General features: G+C 37.7%; 1 protein-coding gene across 1 annotated transcript in view; it reads left to right on the forward strand.

Moving 5' to 3' along the window:
• The first annotated feature begins 10,228 nt into the window (after positions 1-10,228).
• The window catches only part of ALX4 (ALX homeobox 4), a 148,011-nt gene continuing 145,248 nt past the window's right edge, over positions 10,229-12,991 (forward strand). Inside the window, exon 1 of the mRNA XM_077287075.1 lies at positions 10,229-10,938. Coding sequence (XP_077143190.1) covers positions 10,524-10,938 — 415 coding nt within the window. The 5' untranslated portion in view covers positions 10,229-10,523. The remainder of the gene's footprint in view (positions 10,939-12,991) is intronic.

Raw genomic sequence — 12,991 nt, forward strand, 5'->3', positions numbered from 1 at the left:
CTTTATTAGGTACACCTGTCCAACTTCTTGTTAACACTTAATTTCTAATCAGCCAATCACATGGCGGCAACTCAGTGTATTTAGGCATGTAGACATGGTCAAGACAATCTCCTGCAGTTCAAACCGAGCATCAGTATGGGGAAGAAAGGTGATTTGAGTGCCTTTGAACGTGGCATGGTTGTTGGTGCCAGAAGGGCTGGTCTGAGTATTTCAGAAACTGCTGATCTACTGGGATTTTCACGCACAACCATCTCTAGGGTTTACAGAGAATGGTCCGAAAAAGAAAAAAAATCCAGTGAGCGGCAGTTCTGTGGGCGGAAATGCCTTGTTGATGCCAGAGGTCAGAGGAGAATGGGCAGACTGGTTCGAGCTGATAGAAAGGCAACAGTGACTCAAATCGCCACCCGTTACAACCAAGGTAGGCCTAAGAGCATCTCTGAACGCACAGTGCGTCGAACTTTGAGGCAGATGGGCTACAGCAGCAGAAGACCACACTGGGTACCACTCCTTTCAGCTAAGAACAGGAAACTGAGGCTACAATTTGTACAAGCTCATCGAAATTGGACAGTAGAAGATTGGAAAAACGTTGCTTGGTCTGATGAGTCTCGATTTCTGCTGCGACATTCGGATGGTAGGGTCAGAATTTGGCGTAAACAACATGAAAGCATGGATCCATCCTGCCTTGTATGGAGCATCTTTGGGATGTGCAGCCGACAAATCTGCGGCAACTGTGTGATGCCATCATGTCAATATGGACCAAAATCTCTGAGGAATGCTTCCAGCACCTTGTTGAATCTATGCCACGAAGAATTGAGGCAGTTCTGAAGGCAAAAGGGGGTCCAACCCGTTACTAGCATGGTGTACCTAATAAAGTGGCCGGTGAGTGTATATATATATATATATATATATATATATATATATATATATATATATATATATATATATATATATGTACTGTTTATACACTGCTCAAAAAAATAAAGGGAACACTTAAACAACAGAGTATAACTCCAAGTGAATCAAACTTCTGTGAAATCAAACTGTCCACTTAGGAAGCAACACTGATTGACAATTTCACATACTGTTTTGCAAATGGAATAGACAACAGATGGAAATTATTGGCAATTATCAAGACACCCTCAATAAAAGAGTGGTTCTGCAGGTGGGGACCACAGACCACATCTCAGCACCAATGCTTTCTGGCTGATGTTTTGGTCACTTTTGAATGTTGGTTGTGCTTTCACCCTCGTGGTAGCATGAGACGAACTCTACAACCCATACAAGTGGCTCAGGTAGTGCAGCTCATCCAGGATGGCATATCAATGCGAGCTGTGGCAAGAAGGTTTGCTGTGTCTGTCACCGTAGTGTCCAGAGGCTGGAGGTGCTACCAGGCAGGCCAGTACACCAGGAGATGTGGAGGGGGTCGTAGGAGGGCAACAACCCAGCAGCAGGACCGCTACCTCCACCTTTGTGCAAGGAGGTACAGGAGGAGCACTGCCAGAGCCCTGCAAAATGACCTCCAGCAGGCCACAAATGTGCATGTGTCTGCACAAACAGTTAGAAACCGACTCCATGAGGATGGTCTGAGTGCCTGACATCCACAGATGGGGTTGTGCTCACAGCCCAACACTGTGCAGGATGCTTGGTATTTGCCACAGAACACCAGGATTGGCAAATTCACCACTGGTGCCCTGTGCTCTTCACAGATGAAAGCAGGTTCACACTGAGCTCATGTCACAGACGTGACAGAGTCTGGAGACGCTGTGGAGAGCGATCTGCTGCCTGCAACATCTTTCAGCATGACCGGTTTGGCAGTGGGTCAGGAATGGTGTAGCATTTCTTTGGAGGGCCGCACAACCCTCCATGTGCTCGCCAGAGGTAGCCTGACTGCCATTAGGTACGGAGATGAGGTCCTCAGACACCTTGTAAGACCATATACTGGTGCAGTTGGCCCTGGGTTCCTCCTAATGCAAGACAATGCCAGACCTCATGTGGCTGGAGTGTCAGCAGTTCCTGCAAGATGAAGGCATTGAAGCTATGGACTGGCCCGCCCGTTCCCCAGACCTGAATCCGATTGAACACATCTGGGACATCATGTCTCGCACCATCCACCAACGTCACGTTGCACCACAGACTGTTCAGGAGTTGGCGGATGCTTTAGTCCAGGTCTGGGAGGAGATCCCTCAGGAGACCATCCGCCGCCTCATCAGGAGCATGCCCAGGTGTTGTAGGGAGGTCATACAGGCACGTGGAGGCCACACACAACACTGAGCATCATTTCCTTGTCTTGAGGCATTTCCACAGAAGTTGGATTAGCCTGTAACTTCATTTTCCACTCTGATTTTGAGCATCATTCCAACTCCAGACCTCCGTAGGATATTAGTTGTGATTTACATTGATCATTTCTAGGTTTTATTGTTCTCATCACATTCCACTATGTAATTAATAAAGATTTACAACTGCAATATTTCATTCAGTGATATCTAGGATGTGGGATTTTAGTGTTCCCTTTATTTTTTTGAGCAGTGTATATATGTATGTGTGTGTGTATATAATATAATATTTCTGTTTGCTTATTTCAAGGTGAAAATGCTGCACAATGACCAGTTGATTGTTTGTCACCCAGCATTTTAGGATTCTGAAAAGACAATGGAACCAGAATTCCAATTAGCTCAAGGCACCAAAGAGTATTCCTTCTATAAAACTTGACTTTTATCCCATAGCATTAGAAAAAATATAAGGAAGACAAGGCAATGTTTCAGCCATATCTGGCCTTTTTGAAGCCTATAAAATATATATTATAGCTGTATTTTCTAGGCTTGGGAAAAGGCCAGATATGGCTGAAACGTTGCCTTGTCTTCCTATTGTTCTATTTTTTAATACTATGGAATAAAAGTCAAGTTTTATACAATAATTAGTTTTCGGTGCCTCGGACTTCTTGGAATTCTATTGTTCTTTGGACCTAGTAGGAGGTCAAACCAAGGAAGTATGAAACTTATCAATGGTGCACTAGATCCGTCTACTGAACGAAGACAAAGAGACCTGTGATACCTCCATCTTCTCTGTATCACTATAGATCTAGCCAGATGTGCATTCTGCAGCCTGAGAAAACACCGGTATGATGAAATGTCATTGCATCTATGTTACCCAAAATTTTCCAAAAGTTATCAAGTTGACAAAATATTTGACTGGGACTTTAAGGAAGGTCTCACTGCAGCCTTATTGGTTGACTCTCTACTTTCCAAGATGCAAATATCAGTTTAACCTCTAAATGAATCAAAATTGACCTGATATACTTTTGGGCACTAAATGAAAATAAATCCAACACCATAAAATAAATTTCGAGGATGCCATAGGAGGATCATGCAGAACATAAGTCTTAAGAGACCCTAAATGACAGAGATTCTCCTCTTGTAAATGACACTAAATGGCGGTAACCCAAGCCCCCGCTTACATCCATCTGCTTATTCTGACTTTTCCGCAGATGGAATTCCATGTGAAATTACAGCCATAAGCTGCTATATGTTTTGGCAGTGGATAAAACCCAACTCATTTTCTCTCAACATTATAGGAAAACACCAGGCACTTAAGATGCCCTCTAAGTACCAGGTGTTAAGAAAATAGAACTTGCTGCTTGGATTAAACTATTTAGCGGAGGCCTCTGCTATCCTACCACAAGGCTATTAGACATATTCTGCAAATAAATAACGCAAAATGTAACATCACAAGTTTTATCATGGGAAATAAAATAAAAAAAACAAGGGGAAAAAAACATAAAATAACAACAAATAATACAAATATCATAATATAATATACATTATTATATATTATAATATAATAAATAATATAATTTAAAAGTGCTACAAACTAAAATAATTGTATAGTATATATTATTATTATTATTTATTATTATAGCACCATTTATTCCATGGCGCTTTACATGACTATAACTTATATTACTTATATATTTTAGAAAATATAAAAATAGCATAGTACTGGATATCTAATGCCATATTTTCTTTCAATCTGAGACTGCATTTTATCATGTTTAAGATTATATGTTGCATATTGTTTTTTGAAGGGTCTAAAGTACCAGAATTGGTCCCCTGTGTGCAGCGGAGAAGTAACATTCTCCATTATAGTCTGAGAGATATGGAAACAGCCAAGTGAGCTGCATTATTCTTAGGCTTGGTGAGGAGCACAATTGTTCCCATTGCTGTTCCTACATATTATAAAGCACCTGGTACAATTATTACTACTTGTATAGGATTGAACACTAATGATCTCACATTTTCTAAAGTGCTGGACCTGGCATCTTTTATATAAGACAGTAGAGTAATTTACCCATTTTCAATTATCTTAGCTCTATTCATTCTTAATATATAGGGCTGTACGCCAATGTTCCCATGCCCATTCCTACATGTTATAAAGCACTGAACCTGGTACTGACATCACTACTTGTATAAGATCGAACACTAATATTCCCACTTTTTCCAAAGTGCTGGACCCGGCAATGTCACTTCATTTTATATACTTAATTTTTCCTTACCTTATAATTCAATGGACCTTGCACTATATCTTCCACATATGTAAGGCTGTACACCTATGTTCCCATTACTGTTTATTCATGTTATAAAACACTGAACTGGGAACTGTCTTTCCACCACTGAAAAGTTGGACATTTATGTTCCCACTGTTGTCCCTTGGAGTGATAAATCCCAGTGCTCTCTACACATCTTATACAGGATGGTACACTACCGATCCCATTGTGAACCCATGGACTGGCCACTGTCCTTGCTCTTTTTGTTCCTTTACATCTTCTAAAGTCTTAGACCTGATACTGTTATCTCTGCACATACTGGTCTAGGAACAAATGTTCCCATCTTCTAAGACTTGATACTATTGTCTCGACATACACAGGACAGTTGCTGCTTCCAAATCTTATAAAGCCTTTGACCTACTGCTGTCATCAATTCATACATAGGACTGGACACTAATGTTTTCCATTATAAAACTCCTGGATGTAGTAACCGCTATTCTCCTTATAATAAGGCAACCATACCCCTACAGAGATAAACACCTCCTGTCAATGACTGTACATCCCACCCTATAAAAACTGGACCTGGACCCACTTAGTACATGGAGTGATAATGAATTTGGCCCCAGGCATGGATTAGACTTTGTAGACTTCATCATGTAGCATTAGTTTTGCATTATCTACACTGTGTATATATAATATATATAATATTGCTTTTCTGGGTGTGTATACCTTATAGGTAGCCCTGCTTTTGGCTTTTGCCATGTTGCACTAGTTGTATGTTCTGTATAATGTTACATTAGTTATTTAGAATGTCTACTGTTTGTGCAGCAGATAGGTTTCTATGATTTACCATGTCGCACTGGTTGGGTATTCTGCACAATGGTACACTAGTTTATAATATTTACTGGTTGTATAGTAGATAGCGCTGGATTTATATGATATTTACAATGTTGCACCAGTTGTTTCTATCACATAATGCTTTTTTTTTAGATCTAGAAGATGACCACTTTGTCACATTATAATAGTGCATAAACCTGCGCCATAATGAATGACACACACTGAGAACAGATTTGTGTGCCCAGTTAGACTAGGTTTATACATATAAAACTTTACAGCTCCTCTAATTGTATTTCAGATCTTGGCACTAAGATACATGAGAGGGAGACACATTTGTGGAGTGTGCAGGCATTGAGTGTCTGGTGAATGATTTAGAGTGTTGTATTGTCTGTGTGTCCCTATTATTGATACATTGTCGCTATTTTACATATGTGTTCATGTCATGTGACAAAATGTAGGATTAATGTCAAGGGTCACTCAAAATAGAGGGGGAAAAAACTGAAAAAAAGAATATGTATAATTGAATGTCACAATGTATCCAAGTGGTTGACAAGCAAATATTCTCAGATGGCAAACAAGTCAGCGTGTGTACAGTATTACATGTGTAGTGTATGTGTGTTGTACACTGTTTAAAAAAAAAACTATTAAATTGTTGGATTTTATACACATCAGGACTATTCTCCAAAAAATATTTGATCATATAAGTATAGCCACATTATGAATCTTCTATGCCTCATTTTTTACATGTTTTTTTAAGTTCTATGATAGATAGAAGTAGCACTGGCATACTGGGGATTCAGAATCCAAATCATACATCAACCAGGTCTACAATAGATAAAGTCCCCAAAAACAGCAGCACTTCTCCACTAAGTGAAAAAAATATATAAAGTGCCTTTATTAGTGCATATCCAATAGCAACATTCAGTTCCTCTTGGAATCTTTCTCAAGCCTTAAAAAAGGTTGCAGAGGGAGCTGAAATGTTTCTGTTGGATATGCACTAATAAAGGCACATTTTATATATATATATATATATATATATATATATATATATATATATATATATATATATTTATATAGATAGATAGATAGATAAATAGAGATATATGTTTTTTTTCACTTTGTGGGGGACTGCTGTTTTTGTTTTTTTTGGGTTTTTTTTGGGGGGGGGGGACTTTAGATAGATAGATTTTATATAGCACTAATATTAACTCCACATAAGTGTAATTTTCTAGGGTACCTTACAATGCAGGAAAATAGATGAAATACAAGTGTAATGACAAAAAGAAATAAGGTGATAGGATTGATGTAGCTGCACAATGGAAGTGTCACCAGATCTGTGCAAATATCAACTTGAACAGAAACATAGTTTGACAGATAAAAAAGAAATACAGATAAAATTGTATCTAATAATAGGTTAATATTGACTTTAGACAGAAGGGTTATAGATATATAGAGAGCTAGATGATAGAGAGATAATAGATGATAGAGAGATAGATAGATAATCTATGGATAATAGATGATAGATAGATATATAGATGATAGGTATATAGATAGATAGATGATAGATTATAGATAGATGATAGATAGGATATAGATACATAATAGATAAATTGATAGATAATAGATAGGAGATAGATAGGAGATAGAATGATAGATATGAGATAGACAGAAAGTTAGATAGATAATAGAAAGTTAGATAGATAATTGATAGATAGATAGATAGATAGATAGATAGATAGATAGATAGATAGATAGATAGATAGATAGATAAGAGATAGATAGATAGATAGATAATAGATAGATGATAGAGAAATAGATAGATAATAGATAGATTAGATAGATAGATAGATAGATAGATAGATAGATAGATAGATAGATAGATAGATAGGAGATAGATAGATAATAGATAAATAGATAATAGATAGATGATAGACAGATGATAGATAAATAGATAGGTAATAGATAGGAGATTAGATAGATAGATAGATCCCCTATAAATACAACATTTTACTTAATTTAAAATGTTACATCACCTGTACAAAAGGATGGGATAATTATGCAATGAAGGATCGATTTTCCTCGCCTTTCATCTGCAGTAATAAATCTTTTCTATCTTGTCAGCATCTCATCTTTGCAGGAGAGACAGAACATAGAAATAAAAGCGACTTTGTGCTCATGAGACGCAGTTTGCTCCATAGTTCGTCACTAATTTAATGCATAAATCTAATTAGTGCGCACAGGACGCGTCTTCATCTCCTTCCTTCCAGCCCTGAGCTCAGGAATCACCTCCTTATGTAAAGCCCGAGTCTTCCCTCAATTATCTCCATTACTGTCTTACTTTGCGCCATTTCCATGCTCCGGCGACAAACAATCAAAGAAGCTTCAACAGTAATGTCAGAGAGCAAAGCAGAGATTGCACCAAATACGGAAAGCAAATGTCTCTTGTTGACAATAGTTTTGTAAAAAGAGACAAAGGCGCAATAAATGTACATGGAACAGAAATGAATCGTTCAATAAGATCAGTGGCTGGAAATAATGCCCTGGAGACATAAGTTATCTGTGTGCTGTTGTACTTCACAATCAGAGCATGATGGAGGTTGTAGTTATGGAAAAGGCCACTGGTGAAAGTCAATAAAATGCATACACAATGGGTTAGTACAAAGATGCAGATAGATTGCAAGCTCTGCAGTCCAGCACATAGATGGCACTGATTACTCTGTATGTAAGCCCTTTTCCCATGTACAGCACCCTGGAATTAATGGTGCTATATAAATAAATAATAATAATATAGTGAGGCTGCTTGTGAGATCAGGAACATTAAGGAGTGAAACTGACACCCCCTAGGTTTCTGCAGTATTGGGGGTGTATTTTGGAGCTGGTTGATGGCAGCAATACTCACCCCAGAGAAGGAGATCTATGGCTGCCAGTGCTGGGTGAATCGTCTCCATTCTTCTCTCCCTTTCACAGCAGCCTGGGAACAAGGAAACCCCATCTGATTTGGTTTTTATGAAAACCTTGGGAGAAATAAGGATTGAATTAAGCAGCCAGTAAAGAGGATAAGACATGGAGCTCGCTGAAAGCTGCTTTCTTTGGCTGAGCTCCTGGTCAAGGCTCTGGGACATCCCCATAAATGAAGTGTCAGCTCTTGGGGACATTGGGCTCTGGTCAGATAATAAAGTAACCAAGTGATTCTTTTTTTTTTCTTTTTTTAATTGACACTTTAATAATTTTATTAGGAAGAATCCATAACTTTTAGGAAAGCTCAAATATTTATTACCTTGAAACGAATGCTTTAATGAACTGTGGGGAAAAAAAGGTTAATGTGGCTTTTAAGAGGTTCTTGTGATACACTGCGACTAGAGGGCGCTGGAGTTCTTGAAGAACTACAAGCATCAGCGCTTCTGTTACTTAACACTTTTTAACTTAAAAGTCACAGTTGAAGTTACAAAAGTGAATTATGACTTACTTGAAGTAAATTGAAAGTCAAACAAAGTTACTTAACAAAACGTTAAGGTAACAAAACTTTTTGGATGGAGATCGAAGAAGGAGCTTCTTGGAAGTGATCATGGATGGAGGATCACTGGCATTTCTGTGCGGTTCTTTTTGGGGTGCATCATTGTGGGTCTGTCCTAAAATGTGTCTAGTGATGGGGAAAAATGTGCTTTTGGGTTTTGATTGAATAGAGATAATAATAGTAATAGTATAAAAACAACAGTAATCATAATTATCCTGATATATACAAAAAATACTACAAGGTATAAGAAACCATGTCAAATCTATTTCCTATATGTCTTTCCATTCGATGCATGGATACTATAGCTAGAAAGAGAGGTAAATGGACAAATAGATAGGTGGGATAGATGGATACTATAGATAGGAAGAGAGGTAAATGGACAAATACATGGATAGATGGATGGATATAGAGATAGATAAAGACTGCTGCAGCAGCTGCACCAATTTCTCTGTTTGTTACAATGTATCAATATGAGCCTTTCTTAGATTCTTTGTGGATAAAAATTAGGTAGGAATATGGGTATGAAATTGATTCGATTAATTGTATCCATCATTTCTGGGGGAAAATGTTTATTGTATTCCTACCTGTGTAATGGGCTTTCTATCTAAAACCTCCAAGATCCTAAAGTCAAGACACTCCAATTGTAGGCAATGCCTGGTAGATAAGGAATACCCCAAAATTGCCAACATGCAAATTCTAGCATGTAATATAGATGCTAAAATATAAAGTGATAGTATAAAATATCTAAAATATGCTCATGGTTTGTAGAATACACAGTATACATGTATATCCAGCCCAGGATTGCAGGGCTGTACAGCAGGGGTCCTGTGCTATATATCTAGAGTTAACAACCCCCTTCCCATAATTAGGTAGTTTAATAACTAAATCTTAGTATTGTTTTACTACTTTTATTCGTATTGGATTTATACTTTCTTGCTTTGAGGTGCTGAAAATTTTGTAAAATTTACATGATGGTCATATGTGTATATGTATATGTTCTGTCTTATGGTAAAAGGATATGGGAGGAGGATCCTTCATTTAAAGAGACATTACCATCTCTCTGGGCTCAGATATACACACCTCCTTCTGAACAGAGCGAATCCATGGAAAATGAAGTGTGTCCAGACCCTAAACCCTTGTGTTGCTCGCACAATTCCACATTCACCTCCTAATTACATTAATGTCATGTGTCCTTTCCTTTATTTTTATCTAAAAGGCTTTTTTTATGGAGAAAGTTTAATGGTCCATATACCCCCCACCTCCCCCCTGTGTCACCACCCTCTTATTAACTTGACTGAGGAGGATTGTTGGGTTTGGGGGAGAGACAGTGAGGAGCATCTTGTATCTGGACGAGGAGAAAGGTACCAAGAGCAAATCTCCAGAGATCTCCGAGAGAAAGGAGGAGAGAGACGAGGGGAAGAGGAAGAGCATAGGGAGTGAGGAAGAGGCAGAGGAGAAGTCAGCACAGAGAAGGGGGGAAGAAAGCAAGCCAGACCCAGGAGAAGAAGAACTTGTGAGAGAGGAAACCAGAGAGCAGAGGAGAGGTAGAGGGGGAGGGAGCTAGAGGAGAAACTCCTAGAGAGCTGGTGCCCCTCCAACTATTCAGGACACATCGGGCCTTTTATTTTAGGAATGAATGCTGATCCATGTTTGTCTTATTGTGAAGCCACTGCCATGGATTGTTACTACAGCCCGGCCACGCAAGGCAGAGAGCTCCAGAGTTCTCCTTTTAGGGCATTCCAGCCCAGTGATAAGTTTAGTCCTGCTTTCCTGGCCAGCAAAGGACAAGGCTTTGGAGACAAGTCCAGGGGCTCCTTCCAGCAGGAGTGCCAGTCTTTGGATGGCAACACCAGCGAGCAGCAGCAACAGCAACAACAGCAGCAGCAACAGCAACAACAACAGCAAGGCTCCTTCACCAAGTACCAGTCTCACCACAGCCAGCCACAACAGCAGCCTCACATCTACATGCAGAACAGCTCCTGCAAGTCTCCTACAGACAGCCTGAAACTGCAAGACAGCCCTGGAGACCCCCTCATTCCTTGCTACGGTAAGAGATCACCATAGCCATGCTCAAGGATTGGAGAAAGGATGGATGGATATGAGGGATGGGTCAGTAGGTAGATAGGTAATAGATATGGGGGATAGATAATATATAGATCATAGATATGGGGGATAGATGGATAGAGATAGATAGCTATGGGGGATAGATAATATATAGATAATAGATATGGGGGATAGATAATATATAGATAATAGATATGGGGGATAGATAATATATAGATAATAGATATGGGGGACAGATAATATACAGATAATAGATATGGGGATAGATAATATATAGATAATAGATATGGGGGATAGATATATAGATAATAGATATGGGGGATAGATAATATACAGATAATAGATATGGGGATAGATAATATATAGATAATAGATATGGGGGATAGATAATATATAGATAATAGATATGGGGGATAGATAATATATAGATAATAGATATGGGGGATAGATAATATACAGATAATAGATATGGGGATATATAATATACAGATAATAGATATGGGGATAGATGGATAGAGATAGATAGATATGGGGGATAGATGATAGATCGATAGATAGTAGATAAATAATAGAGAGATATATAGATAGATGATAGATAATAGGTAGATGATAGATAATAGATAGATATGGGGGATAGATAATAGATAGATAGATAGATAGATAGATAGATAGATAGATAGATAGATAGATAGATAGATAGATAGATAATAGATATGGGGGATAGATGGATAGAGATAGATAATACATTTGAGGGATAGATGATAGATCGATAGATAATAGATAATAGATAGATATGGGGGATAGATGGATAGAGATAGATAGATAGATGATAGATAGATAGATAGATAGATAGATAGATAGATAGATAGATAGATAAATCCATCGATATGTGGGATGGATTGGTAGGTAGATAGCTACTGTAGACAGAAAAATAACTTGGTAGATATTCGAAAAAAAGAAAGATAATAGACAATACATAGATATAAGTAGATAGATAAAGATATTATATGATAGATGGATAGAATGCATTTTATATAGTGATGTAAGGCAAGACTGCAGCCTAGGGTTATACTTTGTTAATGCAACGAACAGAGTTTTCTGCGTGAGATCTAAATATGCATTCTATATAAATATATATAATGTGTAGAATATATTATAAAAAATATGTGTGTCTATATGTATGTGTATATATAATATATTTGATGTTTTAGTGACTTTATAATTCACCTTAAATTTAGCTACAAAGCCCCCAAATCCTACAACAGCCATGAGTAATTGACGAATTGTGTGAGATGGCACGAGCAAAGTCAGATAGGTGTATTTTGGTTGGGGGAGAGTTTGCATTATTACATTAATGAAGTTTATTATATCCATCACTGTCCGACTACATGGAGATCTACAGAAGCCGCATTATAGTGATGCCCCAATCATAACACGGTCATAATCCCCAGTGGTGACGATCGCTCTTTATTTTTAGGTATTATTTATTCGGTCTAATAATACTACTACTCTTAATCCCCTGTGAACTTTTAATTTGCACAAGTTACTCCGGGTACTAATTTTACACCAGCTTTCATTTTCCTGCCCCTTTTATCTTGGATTAGACACATTTACAGAGTCTCTTATTGTGTCCTTAAAATTAATGAGGATTAAATGTAATTCAAGGAGTAGAGAACCCTGTGGGGTGTTTGTACTGGATGAGGCTTGTGTCTTATTGACAGAGGTCACTGTGCTGCAGAGGGGCCTATGGAAAGTGACTGATGGGCATCCTGCTACAGATATGTCATTCGTTCCCCCATTGAACAGTATGATGAGGTTTGTGTGTGTGCATATATATATATATATATATATATATATATATATATATATATATATATATATATATATATTAGCCTATATATGTACTATATTTCTATAATATAGCCAATACATATATATATATATATATATATATATATATATATATATATATATATATATATATATATAATTATTGTATCCTACACAATAGATCATCTAAATATCATGGCTTTTCA

This window comes from Ranitomeya variabilis, chromosome 2 (genome assembly GCF_051348905.1).
Source record: "Ranitomeya variabilis isolate aRanVar5 chromosome 2, aRanVar5.hap1, whole genome shotgun sequence".
NCBI lineage: Eukaryota > Metazoa > Chordata > Amphibia > Anura > Dendrobatidae > Ranitomeya > Ranitomeya variabilis.